At 45.5% G+C, this 24,016-nt stretch overlaps 1 protein-coding gene across 1 annotated transcript; it reads left to right on the top strand.

Annotated features, from left to right (window-relative positions):
- The first annotated feature begins 3,902 nt into the window (after nt 1–3,902).
- Nucleotides 3,903–23,613, top strand: LOC140128087 (non-receptor tyrosine-protein kinase TYK2-like). The gene is made up of 25 exons (XM_072149470.1): nt 3,903–4,032; nt 6,350–6,529; nt 6,611–6,734; nt 9,957–10,107; nt 10,230–10,393; nt 12,018–12,393; nt 12,781–12,972; nt 13,094–13,251; nt 13,657–13,774; nt 14,916–15,096; nt 16,146–16,264; nt 16,788–16,958; nt 17,129–17,216; nt 17,303–17,430; nt 18,763–18,898; nt 18,978–19,129; nt 19,338–19,488; nt 19,581–19,678; nt 20,616–20,808; nt 20,888–21,006; nt 21,085–21,257; nt 21,345–21,462; nt 21,993–22,103; nt 22,246–22,387; nt 22,915–23,613. The coding sequence occupies exons 1-24, from the start codon at nt 3,999–4,001 to the stop codon at nt 22,378–22,380; spliced, it is 3,570 nt and encodes a 1,189-aa protein (XP_072005571.1). The 5' UTR covers nt 3,903–3,998; the 3' UTR covers nt 22,381–22,387; nt 22,915–23,613.
- Nucleotides 23,614–24,016: the final 403 nt, after the last annotated feature.

Raw genomic sequence — 24,016 nt, 5'->3', positions numbered from 1 at the left:
GGAGAAGTGCTGGATGTGCCTGTAGCATCTGATGGAGAAGTGCTGGATGTGCCTGTAGCATCTGATGGAGAAGTGCTGGATGTGTCTGTAGCATCTGATGGAGAAGTGCTGGATGTGCCTGTAGCATCTGATGGAGAAGTGCTGGATGTGTCTGTAGCATCTGATGGAGAAGTGCTGGATGTGCCTGTAGCAACTGATGGAGAAGTGCTGGATGTGTCTGTAGCATCTGATGGAGAAGTGCTGGATGTGGCTGTAGCATCTGATGGAGAAGTGCTGGATGTGGCTGTAGCATCTGATGGAGAAGTGCTGGATGTGGCTGTAGCATCTGATGGAGAAGTGCTGGATGTGGCTGTAGCATCTGATAGAGAAGTGCTGGATGTGCCTGTAGCATCTGATGGAGAAGTGCTGGATGTGGCTGTAGCATCTGATGGAGAAGTGCTGGATGTGGCTGTAGCATCTGATAGAGAAGTGCTGGATGTGTCTGTAGCATCTGATGGAGAAGTGCTGGATGTGGCTGTAGCATCTGATGGAGAAGTGCTGGATGTGGCTGTAGCATCTGATAGAGAAGTGCTGGATGTGGCTGTAGCATCTGATGGAGAAGTGCTGGATGTGGCTGTAGCATCTGATGGAGAAGTGCTGGAGGTGGCTGTAGCATCTGATGGAGAAGTGCTGGATGTGGCTGTAGCATCTGATGGAGAAGTGCTGGATGTGGCTGTAGCATCTGATGGAGAAGTGCTGGAGGTGTCTGTAGCATCTGATGGAGAAGTGCTGGAGGTGTCTGTAGCATCTGATGGAGAAGTGCTGGATGTGTCTGTAGCATCTGATGGAGAAGTGCTGGATGTGCCTGTAGCATCTGATGGAGAAGTGCTGGATGTGTCTGTAGCATCTGATTGAGAAGTGCTGGAGGTGTCTGTAGCATCTGATGGAGAAGTGCTGGATGTGTCTGTAGCATCTGATGGAGAAGTGCTGGATGTGTCTGTAGCATCTGATGGAGAAGTGCTGGATGTGTCTGTAGCATCTGATGGAGAAGTGCTGGATGTGGCTGTAGCATCTGATGGAGAAGTGCTGGATGTGGCTGTAGCATCTGATGGAGAAGTGCTGGATGTGTCTGTAGCATCTGATGGAGAAGTGCTGGATGTGGCTGTAGCATCTGATGGAGAAGTGCTGGAGGTGTCTGTAGCATCTGATGGAGAAGTGCTGGATGTGGCTGTAGCGTCTGATGGAGAAGTGCTGGATGTGGCTGTAGCATCTGATGGAGAAGTGCTGGATGTGGCTGTAGCATCTGATGGAGAAGTGCTGGATGTGGCTGTAGCATCTGATGGAGAAGGGCTGGATGTGTCTGTAGCATCTGATGGAGAAGTGCTGGATGTGTCTGTAGCATCTGATGGAGAAGTGCTGGATGTGCCTGTAGCATCTGATAGAGATCTGATGGAGAAGTGCTGGATGTGCCTGTAGCATCTGATGGAGAAGTGCTGGATGTGTCTGTAGCATCTGATGGAGAAGTGCTGGAGGTGTCTGTAGCATCTGATGGAGAAGTGCTGGATGTGTCTGTAGCATCTGATGGAGAAGTGCTGGATGTGGCTGTAGCATCTGATGGAGAAGTGCTGGATGTGGCTGTAGCATCTGATGGAGAAGTGCTGGATGTGTCTGTAGCATCTGATGGAGAAGTGCTGGATGTGGCTGTAGCGTCTGATGGAGAAGTGCTGGATGTGGCTGTAGCATCTGATGGAGAAGTGCTGGATGTGGCTGTAGCATCGGATGGAGAAGTGCTGGATGTGGCTGTAGCATCTGATGGAGAAGTGCTGGATGTGTCTGTAGCATCTGATGGAGAAGTGCTGGATGTGTCTGTAGCATCTGATGGAGAAGTGCTGGATGTGTCTGTAGCATCTGATAGAGATCTGATGGAGATGTGCTGGATGTGCCTGTAGCATCTGATAGAGATCTGATGGAGAAGTGCTGGATGTGCCTGTAGCATCTGATAGAGATCTGATGGAGAAGTGTTGGATGTGTCTGTAGCATCTGATGGAGAAGTGCTGGATGTGTCTGTAGCATCTGATGGAGAAGTGCTGGATGTGTCTGTAGCATCTGATGGAGAAGTGCTGGATGTGTCTGTAGCATCTGATGGAGAAGTGCTGGATGTGCCTGTAGCATCTGATGGAGAAGTGCTGGATGTGTCTGTAGCATCTGATGGAGATGTGCTGGATGTGCCTGTGGCATCTGATGGAGAAGTGCTGGATGTGCCTGTAACACCTGATGGAGAAGTGCTGGATGTGTCTGTAGCATCTGATGGAGATGTGCTGGATGTGCCTGTGGCATCTGATGGAGAAGTGCTGGATGTGCCTGTAACACCTGATGGAGAAGTGCTGGATGTGTCTGTAGCATCTGATGGAGATGTGCTGGATGTGCCTGTGGCATCTGATGGAGAAGTGCTGGATGTGCCTGTAACACCTGATGGAGAAGTGCTGGATGTGGCTGTAGCATCTGATGGAGAAGTGCTGGATGTGGCTGTAGCATCTGATGGAGAAGTGCTGGATGTGGCTGTAGCATCTGATGGAGAAGTGCTGGATGTGCCTGTAGCATCTGATGGAGAAGTGCTGGATGTGCCTGTAGCATCTGATGGAGAAGTGCTGGATGTGTCTGTAGCATCTGATGGAGATGTGCTGGATGTGTCTGTAGCATCTGATGGAGAAGTGATGGATGTGTCTGTAGCATCTGATGGAGAAGTGCTGGATGTGTCTGTAGCATCTGAAGGAGAAGTGCTGGATGTGCCTGTAGCATCTGATGGAGAAGTGCTGGATGTGTCTGTAGCATCTGATGGAGAAGTGCTGGAGGAGTGTAGTATAGTGTATGATGGCTTGTTGTTGGATGTAGCAGTGCTGAGCTGGTGCAGGATAGTGTACGGTGGCTGGGGTTTGGATGTAGCAGAGCTGATTGAGTATGCCGTATACTGCACATCCTTCCAGGAATAATTGGGTACTGCGGAGCTGTTAGGGGGGGGGTTGTACTTTCACATCATCAGTAGTTCTTCTGGTGTCCTTACATTTGTTAGATGCCATATAGATGAGTTAGTGTGGTATAGGTTGGCTGCGGTGGGGCCGGACCCGGTTGGCTGCGGTGGGGCCGGGTTCGGTTGGCTGCGGTGGGGCCGGACCCGGTTGGCTGCGGTGGGGCCGGACCCGGTTGGCTGCGGTGGGGCCGGACCCGGTTGGCTGCGGAGGGGCCGGCCTGGTTGGCTGTGGCGCGGTGGGACCCGGTCGGCTGCGGAGCGGTGGGGCCCGGTTGGCTGCGGTGTACTGTGGCCTGTGGATAGGTTTGGGGCCTGTTACTCCACGTTGCGGCCTGTTATTCTTGGTACGTTTCTTGTGTCACTTTTTTTCTTTCACTTTTACTTCTGTTTATTGTTTTGTGTTGCTTGTACTTTCAGTCTATCTATTTTGCTGATGTTTTGTCTGTGCCCCCGACCCTTCCCCTCTCTGCTGCTCGGTCCTCCTCACCCCTCCATCACCTCTTTATCTGCCGGGGGTCCGCACCCTTCCCAACTCTTTCTCTGGTGGTCCCTTCTGCTCCTCCTCCACACCCGTGCTTTCTCCCCTCACCCCTTCATCTCTGCCTGGGACGGTGCCCCTGACCCATCTCCCCTCTTCATCGCCCGGTCCAGGGGTCCTCATCCATCCCTCCCTCTATGCTGAGTCACCGAGGAGAATCACTAGAATCTGGTGGTCCACTCTTGGACTTGGTCCTTGTCCCCACCATGGCATTTGGATGTCCGTAGGTGACAATCCCGTTACTACCTCTTGCAGTAGGGGGGAGGTTCTTGCACTGGTTCCCCGCAGAGTCACCTCCTTAATAATAATAATAATTTGGCACCTGGAGATGTCAGTGTTTACAGAAGGACAAGTTCCTTCTCTCTCCTCCTGTCTCGGGTACACGTAGCAGAAGCCACAAGCTCTTGTCTTGTTCCTTGTGACTCTGGTGAAGGTCACGGCTCGTGTGAGAGAATGGACTCTCTGAGAAGCTTGTGGCGGAGATTTGGTGAGTCCAAACTGATGGAACAAATAAGGTGCGGGCGAGGAAGGTCACACCTGGAGAGGCTCCAATGTTCTCTGTAAGTTGGGTGAGGTCCTCAAGTCTTCTGGTTATTACTACTACCTTATCTTCTCATAGTCCAGGATGTCCTAGTCACCTGCTCATTGTGCACCTCCTTGTGGTCATAGTCCTCCTACTGTCTCTGTGACTAGGAGGTGCGGGGAAGGAGATCCCTGTGTCTTCTGGATATCACCCCCACCAAGGACATTGTAGTCTCTTTCACACCGCGATGATCTTGAGCTTCCTCTGTGTGGTCTTTCTCTGGCCATATGTGGTCCTCGATGTTTGCATGATATCGTCTTTGTATTCAGCAGATGACTCTGTTACATATGGTCCTCATGGTTTCTGCATCCATGGCTTCTCCTCACGCATGAGATCATAATCCAGGAACTTCCTTTTGTGTTGTCTTCCCGAAATCATAATCCAGGAGCTTCCTCTTGTGTCTCTTCTCCTGTCCCATATGTTGGACGGTCTTGTGGTCTTGGTCCTTCTACCTTTACAATTAGATATTGTATAAAAAGTAAACGCTTGTAGTCCTAATGGTTTCTAGATATGCTCCTGATAAGATCCTAATCCAGGAGCTTCCTCTTGTGTCGTCCTCCCGAAATCCTAATCCAGGAACTTCCTTGTGTTGCCTTCCCGAAATCCTAATCCAGGAACTTCCTTGTGTTGCCTTCCCGAAATCATAATCCAGGAGCTTCCTCTTGTGTTATCTTCCAAGATAACAGTCCAAGATCTTCCTCTTGTGTCTCTTCCCCTGTCCCATATGTTGGACGGTGTTGTGGTCTTGGTCCTTCTACTTTCTGTACAATATCTAATTGTGGAGCTGAACCATACGGGCTTGTAGTCCCAATGGTTTCTAGATATGATCATAATCCAGGATCTTCCTCTTGTGTCTTCTTCTCCTGTTGGACGCTGTTCTGACCTTGGTCCCCCTTAATATATTTGAGGTCTTCTAGATATTACTGTCTCCTTGTCTTATACTTCCCAAGTAGATCAAAATCCAGGAGCTTCCTCCCATGTCCTCTACTGTTGTCCTCAGGTGGTCAGTGTTGTGATCCTGTTCCTTCTCCATTCTTTGATTACTGGGGCAAAAACATTTTAGGTATAAATAAATACCTTTCCTTCATCTCAAAAGTAATCCAGAGCCCTGCTCTTGTGTCTCCTAACCTTTTGGTCCTGGTCCTTCTAATTTCTAGACGTGTAATGTTTACAGTAGTTTTCTCTGCAGATTATTGCTCCATTATTCTTATTGTCTTCTTCTTCTCATGGACATCATGACCTCTTGCCTCTTCCTTAACCCTTAGTTCTTGGGTAATTGTGGAACCATTTGGAGAACCATCAGAGAGATATCTGATAAGAGATGAGATTAGCAAGACATGGTCCCTTCCTTCCGGGGGACTTCTCTGGTATTGCAGTCTAGTCCTCCTCACGTGGATGTGGTTGAGTTGTGGTGGTAGATGTGATGTATATACCAACACTACTGTGACCCTTAGACCTGGGCTACATCATGGCATGCGCCGTACACCCGTAATACCATCAGATCAGTTGTGTGGGTGTTATATCATGCAATATTTGGCTGTTTGGCAGGTTTTGTGGTCCCATCTTTGTGGCTGCCTGACCACCAGGGCTCTTAATGATCCTATTCCTGTTGTATTCACACCTTTTGTGTATGTTAGTAGTAGAAGCAGGGCTCTAAAAACAGTTTTACATCCATAAAGTGTACTGGAAGTTGTGTCCTAACACTGCTGTGCCCTGTGCTCTTTGCTTTGAACTTCTTCAAAGCCCCTCCCCTTTTCTCTGAGTGTCTTTTTTGGTATCCAATCAGTAGCCTGCTTCAGATCTTAATCAGAGCAGAGGTGAGAAGATCTTTCAAAGAGCACAGAGCACAGCAGTGTAAGGACACTCCCCCAATGCAATCCTGTATAGTAGTATTAACATAAAGAATCTTTCTAAATTTTGATACATTGTTGTCACAGTACATAAGCCTGGGGTGGCTGATAACAGGGACAATAGAGAAGATTCAGCTTTTCATATTTCCACAGAACTGTGAATCATCCTCCGTCTCTGGATGATCTGGTAAGAAATAATTCTCGCGTCCTGGATTGTCTGCAGCGGCTATTGTGACATTGTGTAGTTACGGGGATTTCCTAATACTGAAGGTCTCAGGGTTATGTAACGTAGACAGCGAGCGGATCCTGTGCCAGGGTATACGTACAGAGTGTCTGACACATTGTGACGACTCCCCTGCTCTGCCCTCTAGGGATGGCTTTGTGTCAGTGCACGGTTAGAAACAGCGACTCTGACATGGAGGGCTGCACCTTCACCGGAGCCGGGCTCAGGGTGTTCATGTACTGGAGCAACGGGAAGGAGCACTACGTCAGCTTCACGCAGAGCGTCGCCACCGCCGAGGAGATCTGCATCCACGTGGCACAGAGGCTCGGTGAGGAACTGCAACACTGTGCTGGAAGTCCAGCTGTGAGGTAGCAATGATGTATAGTTATATGTGATCTCTATCCTGCAGGTATCACACCGCTCTGCTATACGTTATTTGCCCTATTTGATGCACAAGCAAAGTACTGGTACCCCCCAAATCATGAATTTAGGATCACAAAAGATATGAAACTGCTCCTGCACTTTAGGATGAGGCAAGTAATGTCATTCCCTTATGTCACTTACCTCATATATCCTCTCCTATATCTCCTCCTATTACTCCTTATATCCTCCCATATATCCTCCTATTACTCCATATATCCTCCTTATATCTCCTCCTATTACTCCATATATCCTCCTATATCTCCTCCTATTACTCCATATATCCTCCTATATCTCCTCCTATTACTCCATATATCCTCCCTATATCTCCTCCTATTACTCCATATATCCTTCCCTATATCTCCTCCTATTACTCCATATATCCTCCTTATATCTCCTCCTATTACTCCATATATCCTCCCCTATATCTCCTCCTATTACTCCATATATCCTCCTATATCTCCTCCTATTACCCCATATATCCTCCCTATATCTCCTCCTATTACTCCATATATCCTCCTATATCTCCTCCTATTACTCCATATATCCTCCATATATCTCCTCCTATTACTCCATAAATCCTCCCTATATCTCCTCCTATTACTCCATATATCCCCCCTATATCTCCTCCTATTACTCCATATATCCTCCCTATATCTCCTCCTATTACTCCATATATCCTCCCCTATATCTCCTCCTATTACTCCATATATCCTCCTATATCTCCTCCTATTACTCCATATATCCTCCCTATATCTCCTCCTATTACTCCATATATCCCCCCTATATCTCCTCCTACTACTCCATATATCCTCCTTATATCTCCTCCTATTAGTCCATATATCCTCCTATATCTCCTTCTATTACTCCATATATCCTCCCTATATCTCCTCCTATTACTCCATATATCCTCCCTATATCTCCTCCTATTACTCCATATATCCTCCCCTATATCTCCTCCTATTACTCCATATATCCTCCTATATCTCCTCCTATTACTCCATATATCCTCCTATATCTCCTCCTATTACTCCATATATCCTCTCTATATCTCCTCCTATTACTCCATATATCCTCCTATATCTCCTTCTATTACTCCATATATCCTCCTATATCTCCTCCTATTACTCCATATATCCTTCCTATATCTCCTCCTATTACTCCATATATCCTCCCCTATATCTCCTCCTACTACTCCATATATCCTCCCTATATCTCCTCCTATTACTCCATATATCCTCCCTATATCTCCTCCTATTACTCCATATATCCCCCTATATCTCCTCCTATTACTCCATATATCCTCCTATACCTCCTTCTATTACTCCATATATCCTCCTATATCTCCTCCTATTAGTCCATATATCCTCCTATATCTCCTTCTATTACTCCATATATCCTCCTATATCTCCTCCTATTACTCCATATATCCTTCCTATATATCCTCCTATTACTCCATATATCCTCCCTATATCTCCTCCTATTACTCCATATATCCTCCCCTATATCTCCTCCTATTACTCCATATATCCTCCCCATATCTCCTCCTATTACTCCATATATCCTCCCTATATCTCCTCCTATTACTCCATTTATCCTCTCCTATATCTCCTCCTATTACTCCATATATCCTCCCTATATCTCCTCCTATTACTCCATATATTCTCCCTATATCTCCTCCTATTACTCCATTTATCCTCTCCTATATCTCCTCCTATTACTCCATATATCCTCCTTATATCTCCTCCTATTACTCCATATATCCTCCCTATATCTCCTCCTATTACTCCATTTATCCTCTCCTATATCTCCTCCTATTACTCCATATATCTCCCTATATCTCCTCCTATTACTCCATATATCCTCCCTATATCTCCTCCTATTACTCCATATATCCTCCTATATCTCCTCCTATTACTCCATATATCCTCCCTATATCTCCTCCTATTACTCCATATATCCTCCCTATATCTCCTCCTATTTCTCCATATATCCTCCTATATCTCCTCCTATTACTCCATATATCCTCCCTATATCTCCTCCTATTACTCCATATATCCTCCTATATCTCCTCCTATTACTCCATATATCCTCCCTATATCTCCTCCTATTACTCCATATATCCTCCCTATATCTCCTCCTATTACTCCATATATCCTCCTCTATATCTCCTCCTATTACTCCATATATCCTCCCTATATCTCCTCCTATTACTCCATATATCCTCCCTATATCTCCTCCTATTACTCCATATATCCTCCCTATGTCTCCTTCTATTACTCCATATATCCTCCCTATATCTCCTCCTATTACTCCATATATCCTCCCTATGTCTCCTTCTATTACTCCATATATCCTCCCTATATCTCCTCCTATTACTCCATATATCCTACTATATCTCCTCCTATTACTCCATATATCCTCCTATATCTCCTCCTATTACTCCATATATCCTCCTATATCTCCTCCTATTACTCCATATATCCTCCCTATATCTCCTCCTATTACTCCATATATCCTCCTATATCTCCTCCTATTACTCCATATATCCTCCTATATCTCCTCCTATTACTCCATATATCCTCCCTATATCTCCTCCTATTACTCCATATATCCTCCCTATATCTCCTCCTATTACTCCATATATCATCCCTATATCGCCTCCTATTACTCCATATATCCTCCCTATATCTCCTCCTATTACTCCATATATCCTCCCTATATCTCCTCCTATTACTCCATATATCCTCCTATATCTCCTCCTATTACTCCATATATCCTCCCTATATCTCCTCCTATTACTCCATATATCCTCTCCTATATCTCCTCCTATTACTCCATATATCCTCCCTATATCTCCTCCTATTACTCCATATATCCTCCTATATCTCCTCCTATTACTCCATATATCCTCCCTATATCTCCTCCTATTACTCCATATCTCCTCCTATATCTCCTCCTATTACTCCATATATCCTCCCCTATATCTCCTCCTATTACTCCATATATCCTCCCTATATCTCCTCCTATTACTCCATATATCCTCTCCTATATCTCCTCCTATTACTCCATATATCCTCCCTATATCTCCTCCTATTACTCCATATATCCTCTCCTATATCTCCTCCTATTACTCCATATATCCTCCCTATATCTCCTCCTATTACTCCATATATCCTCTCCTATATCTCCTCCTATTACTCCATATATCCTCCCTATATCTCCTCCTATTACTCCATATATCCTCTCCTATATCTCCTCCTATTACTCCATATATCCTCTCCTATATCTCCTCCTATTACATGATGTGGTATCCTATTATTCTGTGTTTTCAGATATTATTTCAGGAACTGGCATGGGATGAATGAGAAGGAACCTGTTGTTTGTCGTAACGTTCCTAAGACTGGTGACAGTGAGGACCGGAGTCGGGTCGATCAGTCTAGCGCCATCTTGGACTTGGCGTCCTTTGAGTACCTGTTTGAGCAGGTAACGTGCTAGAGATGGATGATTGTGATGGCCTCCTTCATGTATGGTTGTGTGATTGGTCCTCCATCCTAGATGTGATCCCTTATATACAGGGAGGCCTCATATCGATGTATTTCTCACAGGGCAAGTTTGACTTTGTGAATGATGTGGTGTCCCTGAAGGACTTCCATAGTGAGCAGGACGTCCACAAGTTTAAGAACGAGAGCCTGGGCATGGCCGTCCTTCATCTGTCACACATCGCCATCAAGAAGAAGGTGTCTCTGGAGGAGGTGGCCAAACAGATCAGGTCAGTGTAGTGCTGCCCCCTAGACTCCATGTCCCCTGGACCATACCATTCCATCAGAGGGGCCATCGTCATGATTATCTCATTATCATCCCCCGCTGTGGTTTTCCTTAGTCAGTGATTGTGGTTTATTATCTCTGTTTTGTTTTTATTACAAAGAAGTCATTATCTTATGTCTCGCTGTTTTTTTGGTCTCATCCTCTGATTCATAAGAAATATGCAAATCTGTTTTCTGATTAATTTGGTGATGAATGAGAACCTTGTGCTTGGTATTATTTAAAGGGAACCTGCACTCCAGTCCATGAAAATTGGTGAAATCATACATTTTGTGTATGTTTGTAGCAGCAGGACTGTGAAATATGGATTTATATTTCAGGATTGTACTGGGGAGTATCCTCACACTGCTGCTCTCTGTGCAGGCTGTATTGGGTATTGTCCCTGGAGAGATGTGTAACCATACAGTTTGTGTATGTTGTCTGTAGCAGCAAGTGTTTTCCAAGTGTACTAGGGGCGTGCCTCACACTTCTGTGCTCTGTGCTCTCTGCAGACATTTGTTGTATATTGTCCCTAGAGATCTGTGTAATGACGCTTTATGTGTAGCAGCAGGAGGAATGTGAAATAGATTTTAATATTCAGGTTTGTAGCCTCTCCAAGTGCTCTGATGGCCTGTCCTCACACTGCTGTGCACTGAGCTGCTCCACACCCCTTCCTCTATTCTTTAAATTACTGTGATAATCCTTCCAACAGCTTTTAATCATGGCGTAGGGGACAGACTGTGGAGAAAGCTAAGCGCACAGCAGTGTGAGGAACTTGTTTTTTTTTTTTTGTTTTTTTTTTTCAAATCAATGTTTTTGATTTTTATAACTGTACAAAAAAACCTACACAAAATAGCTGCACTGCAGTAAAAACCTAAAAATATCACACGTGACTCTTGAGTATAAGCTACATCATGTGCACCGAGGAGGCCACACATGGGAGACCGGGAAACTCCGAATTCTGTGGGGAGAAATCATTACAGTACAGACCTTATGGGTATAAAAGTAATAACTACAACAACAACAACAACAATGTAATAGGGGGCATGGGAGACGCCTCATCATGACTGAGCTCTCAATACAGTCCAATTCTCTCTGCGATCGGACTGCCGAACAGAAGGAGAAAGATGGCCGCTGCTTCCGTGGAAGAACTAAGGATCTCGTCATAGGGATCAGTCCTATCAGCACATGGGGGAGAAGTCATTAGTGTTATGATATTACATACAGCAATGCCTCCCATTTCAATCGGTGTAGCTACATTATTGGATTATTAATCCATTTCCACAGTCCTGCTGCTACTAATGATACACATAAAGGTGTCATAACACATCTCTCCATGGATTGTACCTAACACTGACTGCATGGTGGACCTTGCTGACAGGTTCCCTGACCAGCAGTATAGGTGATCAGTAGATTTATGACTTTTTGGAGCCCATTACTCCATAGCTCATCAAGCCCCACTATCTATTTGTTGGAACAGATGTTACATTCTCGTGATTGATGATGCTTGTAGACGCCAGATTCCACTGATCACCAGGTGACCCCGTTCTTTAGATGGACCTCACTGATGATCTTTTTGCTGTTTTCCGCAGCTTTAAGGAATGTATCCCCAAATCCTTCTGCCGGCAGATGCAGCAGAATAACTATCTTACAAAGTTCCGGATGAGGAGCGTCTTCAAGAGGTTTGTCCGTCACTTCCACCTGCACACGGTAAGCGCCGGGAAGCTGAGCGAGGAGGACGTCATGTACAAGTACCTGTCCACCCTGGAGAACCTGGCGCCCAGATTTGGCTGCGAGATGTTTAGGACTCTGAGCCTGGAGCTTCCTACCGAAGGGGAGAAACTTCCGTTTTACATCAACGGGGGCTACGTAGACCCCAGCGAGTCTGGGGGCAGGGAGGTGACTACCACACACGAGGTCCTGGTCAGTGGGATGGACGGGATCCAGTGGAGGCAGAAGAAGGAAGAGGTGAGGACGGTTATGATGCATCTCTGGAGGACTAGTCCTGTCCTGAATAGTAAGGCTACATTCACACTGCCGTTGCCCGCCCGTACCGTAGCGGGCAACGGCAGTGCACAGGGAGAGGAGGAGGATGTGAGCGCAGCTCACCCCCGCCCCTCTCCATAGGAAGTAATGGCGCACGTGTGCAGCACTGTACCGCTCCCGTAGGGAGCTGTGCGCCCATTGCCGCCTGTGGAGGATGTATATCGGCCGTATATATGTCAGCCGTATATACGTCCTCCATACGGTAGTGTGAATGTAGCCTAATACTTCATTTCGGGGGGCGCTGCTGGCAAATTAAACGATTACCTTGATGTAGTTATGATTTATGTATCTATGAACTTTATCATTCAGCAATCCACAGAAAGCAGCCATCACAGACATTACTTCAGTAAGAGAAGCCGTAACAAGGCACAGAAAGCGGGAAAACCGGCGCCGGAGACGGTTGAGCCCAAGTGGGAGCAGTTCTGTGACTTCCAGGACATCACCCACATCGTGGTCAGCAAGAGCCGAGTCAGCGTCAATTGTCAGGACAATCGCTGCCTGGTGGGTGACGCTCCCCAAAGGACATGGGGATTACGTGGCCTGTTTTGTGGCCTTTCTTCAGCTCCCACCAGATCTTTTTGGTAACCAATGTTTTTCCTCTTCTGTGTGGTGTCCTCTGCAGGAGATTGTTCTGCCTTCCTATGAAGAGGCATTGTCGTTTGTCTCACTGGTAGACGGATACTTCCGCCTCACCACCGACTCCAACCACTACCTGTGCCATGAAGTGGCCCCTCCACGCCTGGTGATGAGTATATCCAATGGGATTCACGGCCCCTTACAGTAGGTGTCCACAGAGTGCGTAGTCGTATAGCATGGGGGAGGGGGGATGAGTAAAGCTTTCACATGAGGGGATGGAGGTGTCTTCTTCTTGCAAGCATGCTAGAAATTCATCCTTCAGATAAAACCAGTGCTCTCCAGTAGTGAACACTTAACCCTAATGGGACATAAGGAGGAGCCGCCAAATGTTCTTGTGACCCCCAACCTCTGCTTCACATCCCGTCAGTGAGGTCACAAACCCCAAAGAGATGCTCCTGGAGCCGTGTGGACCACGAGTCCTCCATATAAAGGGTTGAGATTAATAAATAAGACTGTATTGGCATGGATAAGGTTAAACACCCTTACAATGTTCTGTAATGCCCCCTGCTAACCCCTGCTTACTCGCTGTACCTCTCTGTGATGTTGTAGGGAGCAGTATGTCATCCAGAGGCTAAAACGGGAGGAACCGGAGGACGGCGTGTACATTGTCCGGTGGAGCGCCTATAACTTTAATCGGCTCATTCTGACAGTGAAAGGAGGCAATCAGGTGAGTCGGTGGTGGCCCCCGCCACGTCTGTGTGGCCTGTTCATGGCTGATTAACCGGCGACCTATTCTGTAGGTCCATTGGTTTAAAGGGGTTTTTCTCAGGAACCAAGTTATGGAGCTGACGGAGATTGGCGAGCGCTGCGCTCAGCAATATCCCTTGACTCCATAGAGATGAATGGACATGCACGGCTGCCTGCCCCGCTCATCTTCGGGAGCGACTAGGGGTCGGACCTCAGGCCCCATCAAACCCACCCCCGTTCTTATGATCTGTGAGGGTCTCATCATTGAGACCCCCACCAATCAGCAAGTTATGCCCTATCCTGTGGGTAAGTAGGGCCTTACTTGTTTTGTGGGAAAACCCCTTTAAGTCTTCCTGGTGGTCTAGGGCAGTGATGGAAGTGTGAATCTATGCTAATTTAGGTCAGTAATAGCGACTACATGGATTTATGATGATCTAGGGTAGTGACAGTTAGTTAACACAAAACAATTAGGATCACCCTGGAATAGCGGGGTTGAAGGAAGTGAGGTGGATATTAAAAACTATTAATTTTAAAAATACCCAGTTGAAGGGTTAATGCAGGTCTCCAGCTGATTACCCATACCTCCGCACTTCACCATTGTCCTGTCACTGAACATAGAGGTATATGTAGGGAAGAGATGCAGAGAACTGTGCAGCAGTAACTGTGGCTGCGCAGTTCTCTCTGGTATAATGATGAAATACATATTTGTAAGTTGTTGTTTTTTATTTTACCTTATAGTTTTGTCTTAAAGGAAACCGACCATTAAGGAATAAGAAGTAGATCTGACGGTAGATCCCTCCTGCCACTACCCTAATCTATAATTTAATAATCCTTGAACCTAAATTGTTACAAAACTTTATTTTAGTAATATGTAAATTAACTGCAGAGGCTACGGGGGCGTGGTTTAGCCTTAGCTTCTAGCCGTGGTTTAGCCAGTAGCCTCTGCAGTTAATTTACATATTCCTAAAATAAAGTTTTTAAACAAGTTAGGTTAGGCTCAAGGATTATTAAATTACATATTAGGGCAGGGGCAGAAGGAGGAATCTACCATGACATCTACTTCTGATAGTAGATTCCTCATGGTAGGTTTCCTTTTAAATGTTCGTTGTTGTCTTTCTCAGAATAAAGGCTTCAGCTATAGACAGTTACGGATAGAGAAAGTGGACAATTTGTACACACTGGAGCAATGGGATCGCGGCTTTCCCTGCGTCAAGGAGTTAACAGACAGCCTGCGGGGCTGCACGCTGAAATCCGGCCAGGAGGTCTTCCATGTGAAGCAATGTGTCCTGCCAAAATCTGGAGGTGAGAGCACTGAACTGATACTTGATTGACATAGCAGTGTAGTCTAGAGCAAACTAGGAAATAGGCAAACATATATAGTCGGTTTTAGTTGAGATTCTAGCAGCTGCCAGAAGGTGAAACGAGACTGATTCTGTATATAGTAGTTTTCTGCAGCTACTAGAGGGGGAAGGAGACTGATTTTTTTTTTTTTTTATGTGACTTTAAGAACGCTGTGAATCACGACAGATTTACTGATAAAATGATTTGCAGTAATAATCCATCTAAGACATCTAATAATCTAGACTGATGGTAAACCAGTTTGTTAATTCAGCACTTATTCCCAGCATTGCAAATTAATCTGAAAGGGAAAGGCAACTCTCCTTGTCCGATGCCTCTTTTCAGAATGTCATGTGACCAGGGTGATGTCGTCGGAGGTCCTTTACCCAGTTTGCAATGTTTACAACGCCTGCCCCATGTGTGTATCTGATCACATGAAGTTACAGCAGCCTCCATGTAATTCTAATCCTCAATGGAACTTGCTGTGATTTCATGTGATCAGATACATACACGGGGTAAAAGTTGCAAATGTAACAGGACCTTGGATGACAGCACCCTGCTCACATGACATGAATTGCTCAATGATGTAACAGAGATCTCTTGGTGTTTCACACTGCAGCTTGTCCTCCCAGTGAGACCTGTCAATCAGGGCTTTGGAGGCAGGGCAATGCAGTGCACACTGCATACGCAGGACTCCATTAATGTCATTGGATTTATCTCCAATACAAGTTTACAAACTGATTTTTTTTTTTTTTATGTTGCAGCCATGGAAAGGAACCATTCAGGGATAAGAGCGATTCTTTTTAGTCCTAGTTTTTAATGAAGTATTTATTTTGGATGGATTCATTGGCATGGCAGGTTCCCCTGAAAGCCTAACACTCATTATCAAATAAAGACTCCCTTTAAATGATGTCTCCATAGGATTCCCTTGTACACAATCTACAATAATTGTTCATACATCATCAGAAATCACTAAATGTATCTGTGTTTTTTTGTTTTTTTTTACCCCCCAGAAATTTCCAACTTAACCATCTGTCGGAAAGGAAAGAACAGTAAGGAGAATGCATTTTCTCAGAGTCTAAACCTGAGTCAGCTGAGCTTCCACCAGATCCGCAAAAATGAAATCACACAGGTCTGTACTTAAAGGGGAAGTCCATAATTGAACAGTAAATAATATTTTCATGGTTTCCAGTGTGAATTCTCACCTAGCTGTCTCTGCGTCTTCCTGTGGTGGACTAGGGTTCGCTGCAGCCTCTCCTGGGCTTCACACCTGAAATCTAGTACAGGCGATCCCCTACTTAAGGACATCTGACTTACAGATAACCCCTAGTTAAAGACGGACCCCTCTGCCCCCAGTGGCCACTGGTGAAGCTCTCTGGATGTTACTATAGTCCCAGGCTGCAATGATCAGCTGTGAGGTGTCTGTAATGAAGCTTTATTGATAATCCTTGGTCCCATTACAGCAAAAAAATTTGGGGGAAAAAAAAAAAAAAATTGTCTAGAACTACAATTATAAAATATACAGTTTTGACTTACATACAAATTCAACTTAAGACCAAACCTCCGGACCCTATCTTGTACGTAACCCGGGGACTGCCTGTATGTAGGTTTCTTCATTACTCACAATAACTTCTATGCTTTACATTTGTTTGCAGAAGTCCCATCTGGGTCAGGGGACCCGCACCAATATTTATGAAGGGGTCCTGAGAGTGAGCTGTGGCGCAGAACACGATGTGGACTATGACTATCGCGAACTAAACAATAATTCTCGCGATCTACGGGTCATCCTGAAAGTGCTGGATCCTGGCCACCAAGACATAGCCCTGGTAAGTCATGTGTGTAGTGTCCTTCTCCTTGAAGCTGTTTCCGGTGTGTAATTGAGGCAAAATTTTATTTGAAATTTTTATTATTTTATATGATTATTTTATATTTCACCACACATCATTAATCTCCAGCTTTATTGCTGCTTACTGTTCTTATTCTTCTCACATCTCAGGCTTTCTTCGAGACTGCGAGTCTGATGAGTCAGGTCTCTAATATCCACCTGGTCTTTGTCCATGGAGTTTGTGTTCGGGAATCTGAGAGTGAGTATCAGCAGAAAACCTGCAGTGACGAGTGTGGACGTCGCACTACAGACATGTACCCACTTCTCTGTTTTGTGTCTCATAAGATATCATGGTGGAGGAGTTTGTTGAACATGGACCATTGGACGTCTGCTTACGTAAGGATAAATCACTGATCACCCCCGGATGGAAGTTTACCGTGGCCAGACAGCTTGCCAGTGCCCTGAGTTATCTGGTAAGTATGTACACAGTGACTGCACCAGCAGCAGAATAGTGAGTGCAGCTCTGCAGTATAATACAGGATGTAACTCAGGATCAGTACAGGATAAGTAATGTCATGTATGTACACAGTGACTGCACCACCAGCAGCAGAATAGTGAGTGCAGCTCTGGAGTATAATACAGGATGTAACTCAGGATCAGTACAGGATAAGTAATGTCATGTATGTACACAGTGACTGCACCAGCAGCAGAATAGTGAGTGCAGCTCTGGGGTATAATACAGGATGTAACTCAGGATCAGTACAGGATAAGTAATGTCATGTATGTACACAGTGACTGCACCAGCAGAAGAATAGTGAGTGCAGCTCTGGGGTATAATACAGGATGTAACTCAGGATCAGTACAGGATAAGTAATGTCATGTATGTACACAGTGACTGCACCACCAGCAGAAGAATAGTGAGTGCAGCTCTGGGGTATAATACAGGATGTAACTCAGGATCAGTACAGGATAAGTAATGTCATGTATGTACACAGTGACTGCACCAGCAGCAGAATAGTGAGTGCAGCTCTGGGGTATAATACAGGATGTAACTCAGGATCAGTACAGGATAAGTAATGTCATGTATGTACACAGTGACTGCACCAGCAGAAGAATAGTGAGTGCAGCTCTGGGGTATAATACAGGATGTAACTCAGGATCAGTACAGGATAAGTAATGTCATGTATGTACACAGTGACTGCACCAGCAGCAGAATAGTGAGTGCAGCTCTGGGGTATAATACAGGATGTAACTCAGGATCAGTACAGGATAAGTAATGTCATGTATGTACACAGTGACTGCACCAGCAGCAGAATAGTGAGTGCAGCTCTGGAGTATAATACAGGATGTAACTCAGGATCAGTACAGGATAAGTAATGTCATGTATGTATACAGTGACTGCACCAGCAGCAGAATAGTGAGTGCAGCTCTGGAGTATAATACAGGATGTAACTCAGGATCAGTACAGGATAAGTAATGTCATGTATGTACACAGTGACTGCACCAGCAGCAGAATAGTGAGTGCAGCTCTGGAGTGTAATATGGGATGTAACTCAGGATCAGTACAGGATAAGTAATGTCATGTATGTACACAGTGACTGCACCAGCAGAATAGTGAGTGCAGCTCTGGAGTATAATACAGGATGTAACTCAGGATCAGTACAGGACAAGTAATGCCATGTATGTACACAGTGACTGCACCAGCAGCAGAATAGTGAGTGCAGCTCTGGAGTATAATACAGGATGTTACTCGGGATCAGTACAGGATCAGTAATGTCATATATGCATTGATTGTGTTTTTGCAGGAAGATAAGCGTTTGGTGCATGGAAATGTCTGTGCAAAGAATATTCTTTTAGCCAGGAAGGGTCTGGAGGATGGATCTTCGCCCTTTATCAAGCTGAGTGACCCAGGAGTGACGTTCACAGTGCTCTCCCGAGAAGGTACTGCATTATGTATTGACCTCAAAATGTAGATAACTTTATATAAGCCCCACATACTGATGTCATGTTCTTCCTGCAGAACGGGTGGACAGGATCCCCTGGATCGCACCTGAGTGTGTCCGCAACGTCTCGTCGCTCAGCACGGCTGCCGATAAATGGAGTTTTGGGACAACCTTGCTGGAAATCTGTTTTAACGGGGAAGTTCCCTTAAAGGAGAGAACGGCTTCTGAGGTAATGGGAAAACACTATGAGCTGTGTGCATCCTCCATCATTGTAGAACAATATTGTAGTTCAGCTCCCTCTAGTGGTGGCTGCAAGCAGCACAATGATTATCAATCTATTGAAGTCAATTGGCACAATGGATTTTATAAGTAAAAATGAATGTTTAGTGTTCGTTGTATTGAGTTGTGTTAATCTTGTGTTTATCCTCCTTTTACAGAAAGAAAGATTTTACGAAAAGGAGCTGGGCCTCCCTGAGCCGTCCTTCAAGGAGCTGGCTGACCTCATTAATCTATGTCATAATTACAACCCCTCGGGGAGACCTTCATTCCGGACCATCCTGCGAGACCTGACCCAGCTCCAGCCTCACGGTGAGCAGGACCTGATGTGATGTGTGTAGTCATGAAGATGAGGCCTCCTGCGCCCTTCCTTCTGTTACCTCTCGTGTTCTTCCCAATCACAGATCTGTCTGACATTGGCTCCATCAGCTCTGATTACTCCATCACAGACCCAACCATATTCCAGAAGCGATACTTGAAGAAGATCCGCGAGCTGGGAGAGGTATTTTTTAGACTTGTTGTGTCATGCAAAATCTTTTTGCCGGTTTCTACATTGGGAAGTGACGGAGGACATGAGTGGAGCGGCCTAGCCTATCCATGGCCACTGTTCCTTTGAAATGGGACTCTCACGCGTGTTTTATGACCATTTCAGCGTCTAGTCTTGCACCGATCACCTATCTCTGTACTAAGAATACTCCCTACGTAATGTTTCTCATAGGCGTCTCTTTTCCATATGTCCTACTTCGGTAGGTAGATGAATGACCCGGCGGGAGGTCAGGGTTCAGAATCTTATTGTGTATCAGGGATAAATTCCTGCGTAAATCCCTTGTGGTCCGGGAAGTTACAAAATAAAAAATTTGCACCATGTTCCATTATTGCGTCCTCATAAACCTCTGTCCGTGGTAACGGCCAGACCAGGAGTAGTAAGGATCCTGTGACCGAAGCTGCGAAACTTTGATTTTTCACTTCTGGTCTTGCACATTTGGTGCCCATATGACATGAGATGTGGGATTTCTCACTGGAAAGTGTGTAAAGTGAAGCCTCCGTGTCTTTTACCTCGTGTCTTTTACCTCATCATTTACCTCATCATTTTACCTCATGTCATCATTTTACCTCATGTCATCATTTTACCTCATGTCATCATTTTACCTCATGTCATCATTTTACCTCATGTCTTTTACCTCATCAGCCAGAGATTCCTGTCCATAAAATGGCGGCAGATGGAAGGTCATGTGATCTCTGTCCTTCTGTCTGTAAGAAATCAGCCTGCCAGGACCTTAATGTTATATTCATGAATACTTATCATATGGCGGATGAAGTAAAAGACATGAGGCTTCACTTTACATGAAGAAATGCTATCCTGCCCTTAAAAATATGAGGTAAAGTGGCCAACATCTTTAAAAAAAACTAAACAAAAAAATACCTCCTTCTCTCCCTAGGGACACTTTGGGAAGGTGAGCTTATATTGCTATGACCCCAACAATGACGGCACAGGGGAGATGGTGGCGGTGAAGTCGCTGAAGTCGGGCTGCAGTCAGCAGCTGGAGACCAGCTGGAAAGCGGAGATCCGGATCCTGAAGACCCTGTACCATGAGAATATTGTGAAGTATAAGGGCTGCTGCAGCGATCAAGGTCAGGCCCCGATCCTGTGAGTCGTCGTCCTCCCTCTCGGCCTCTCCCGTATTCATCCCCCTATTGTCTTCCTCCGCAGGAGATAAGATCGTCCAGCTCATCATGGAGTATGTCCCTCTGGGAAGCCTGCGGGATTATCTTCCCAAACACAACATGAGCCTGCCGCGGGTATTACTGTTTGCACAGCAGATCTGTGAGGTGAGGCGGCTGCCATCGCCAGGCCCGGGGGAGGTGGCAGTGATGGCTGGTGTATAATAATAATGTGTGTATTTATAGGGCATGGCGTACCTCCACTCCCAGCATTACATCCACCGAGACCTCGCTGCCCGCAATGTGCTGGTGGAGAACGAGAACGTGGTGAAGATCGGGGACTTTGGCCTTGCTAAGGCCGTGCCTGAGGGCCACGAGTACTACAGAGTACGGGAGGACGGGGACAGCCCGGTGTTCTGGTAAGAGCCCCTTATCCCCATGTTTTACTTGCTTGATGATCATAAAGTTTGGAGCTAGAATTAAATTGTATTTTGTTTTGCCCTTAGGTACGCCACAGAGTGTCTTAAGGAATGCAAGTTCTTCTATGCCTCCGACGTCTGGTCGTTTGGGGTGACCCTGTACGAACTTTTGACTAATTGTGACACCTATCAAAGCCCCCCGACTGTACGTATATAATTTTATTTCATGTTGGATGTCCTTTTTTTTTTTTTTTAAGGAGCTATTCTGTGGGATATGTCCTATATTAATCATACACACAGCTCTGTTACCTTCATTCATTCACTCACACAGCTCTATTACCTTCATTCACTCACACAGCTCTGTTACATTCATTCATTCACTCACACAGCTGTTACATTCATTCATTCATTCACTCACACAGCTCTGTTACATTCATTCATTCACTCACACAGCTCTGTTACATTCATTCATTCACTCACACAGCTGTTACATTCATTCATTCACACACACAGCTCTGTTACATTCATTCACTCTCACTCACACAGCTCTGTTACATTCATTCACTCTCACTCACACAGCTCTGTTACATTCACTTTGACTCTTTAGTTCCAAAAAGTGCATCTTCATTTGAAAAATATGCTCTTCTTTGTCTACATGCACCCGCCAGCCACGGTGACATTGCATCTAGCGCTGCTTTCCATATCCATACTCAAACTTTGTTCCTCTCCCCCTAGAAATTCATTGAGATGATTGGAGTCACCCAGGGACAGATGACGGTGGTGCGGCTAATCGATCTGCTGGATCGGGGTCAGAGGCTTCCTTGTCCAAAAGATTGTCCTATGGAGGTAAGCAGCGAGGGGTGTAGTTAAGATCTCTGTTTTCTGTCAGGGAATGGGGACATGTATCTTTATACCGGCCCTCCTCATGTACTGCTCACTCTGTGATGTGTATGTTCCCCTGTCCCTGATTTGTATCTTCTCTCCATAGATATACAAGGTGATGAAGAACTGCTGGGAAACTGAAGCCAGTTTCCGACCATCATTTACAACCTTAATCCCCATCCTGAAAGCCTTCTACACCACGTACAAGGCGCAGGCACCATCCGTGTTCAGTGTCTGCTAATATCATGGTGAGAGGCCCCGAGACCCTGCTCTGTATGAGATCAATGTACGCAACCACATATCCGAAAGAGTTTCTGTATTCTCGGAGAGAGATAATACACACAGTGATGTCACAGTACAGGGATAATACACACAGTGATGTCACAGTACAGGGATAATACACACAGTGATGTCACAGTACAGGGATAATACACTCAGTGATGTCACAGTACAGGGATAATACACACAGTGATGTCACAGTACAGGGATAATACACATAGTGATATCACAGTACAGGGATAATACACACAGTGATGTCACAGTACAGGGATAATACACACAGTGATGTCACAGTACAGGGATAATACACACAGTGATGTCACAGTACAGTGATAATACACACAGTGATGTCACAGTACAGAGATAATACACACAGTGATGTCACAGTACAGTGATAATACACACAGTGATGTCACAGTACAGTGATAATACACACAGTGATGTCACAGTGTAATAACTGCTTCATTGCATTTCTTGTATTACTCTCTATTTTTAGGTAAAGCTTTGACTCTGTGGAGCATGGATTGACCGCACCAGCAGCAGCCACATGACCTGCAACTTGTTCCCGTACCAGTTTCGGCAGTGCCACCTACCGCCACGTGGGATGATCTGTGATCAGGCGGTGGATGGTCTTTAAGTCACTGGAGCAGTTGTTGACCACTTCAGGGGAGAAGCTGCTCTGTACAATCCCTCTAATAATGGACGTGATGATGGGCTGCAGCCCCCCGGGGGACAGACTGAGCTGCCTCTAGCCCCCCCCCCCCCGTGTTATAGCTGTGAAGTTCTGGGAATCTCATGAAGTGCTGTATGACCCTCAGGCCGGAGTATCCCTGTGTTGCATGTTATATGTAAGACGCAAAATGTTAAAGCTAGTGCAATATTGAAGTGTTTTCTGGATCTGTGTGCCGCTCTCAGCCTGCTGGCAGGGCATGCTTGGACTAGTAGTTCTTCAGTAGCTGGAGCACCTCAGGATGCCTAATCTTGCCTATCCTTTCCATAAGAAGCCTTAAGATCTGTGAACTATGTGTCTAGTGTTTCTCTGTGCCTGCTTGCCACCGGGGAGGACCTCCAGATGTGGCACCCTTATTCTGTATAATCATGAACTTACCTTCTTAAGTTTTGCTTAGTAGGGGCTATCGACCCCTGTTCAGATGTGAAATATTAAACTGCTCAAGTGGAACCTGGTGGTCTTCATTTTGGGGATGAAGGTGGTCTGGGTGTTGATTTTGTGTTCTTTTAGTATAATACACAGCATAAAGGAAAGACATAACTTCATAAAACTAGGGCTATCTGTGGCCACCACTAGGGGGAGCTCAGTGTGTGAGGATTTACCGAATTCAGTTTGCGCTAGTGAGAATAAGCTCCCTCTAGTGGTGGCCTGAATCGCCTAGAATTTTATGGATTTTTTTTTTTTTTCAGACGTGTACAAAGGCTTGCCACACAGCAGATTAACCCATAAAACCCAATGACAAAAGTGAAATTGCATTGTAAAGGTCCCTTTTGCTGCACCGTCTCAATTCTGGTCGCCATTAATATTGCTGTCATAATTAAAGGAAATCTACCAACCAAATCCATCCTGATAAACCAGGGACATTACT

Source organism: Engystomops pustulosus, chromosome 4 (assembly GCF_040894005.1).
Source record: "Engystomops pustulosus chromosome 4, aEngPut4.maternal, whole genome shotgun sequence".
Lineage (NCBI taxonomy): Eukaryota > Metazoa > Chordata > Amphibia > Anura > Leptodactylidae > Engystomops > Engystomops pustulosus.
Note: the sequence above shows the minus strand (reverse complement) of the source record. Positions and strands in the feature narration are given on the sequence as shown.

Excerpts from the sequence above, each read along its gene's own strand:
- LOC140128087 (XM_072149470.1), top strand. The coding sequence starts at position 3,999 with ATGGACTCTCTGAGAAGCTTGTGGCGGAGATTTG. Across the intron at positions 13,775-14,915 it reads CAGTGAAAGGAGGCAATCAG|AATAAAGGCTTCAGCTATAG; the intron begins GTGAGTCGGTGG and ends TGTCTTTCTCAG. Across the intron at positions 21,258-21,344 it reads GGGGACAGCCCGGTGTTCTG|GTACGCCACAGAGTGTCTTA; the intron begins GTAAGAGCCCCT and ends TTTTGCCCTTAG.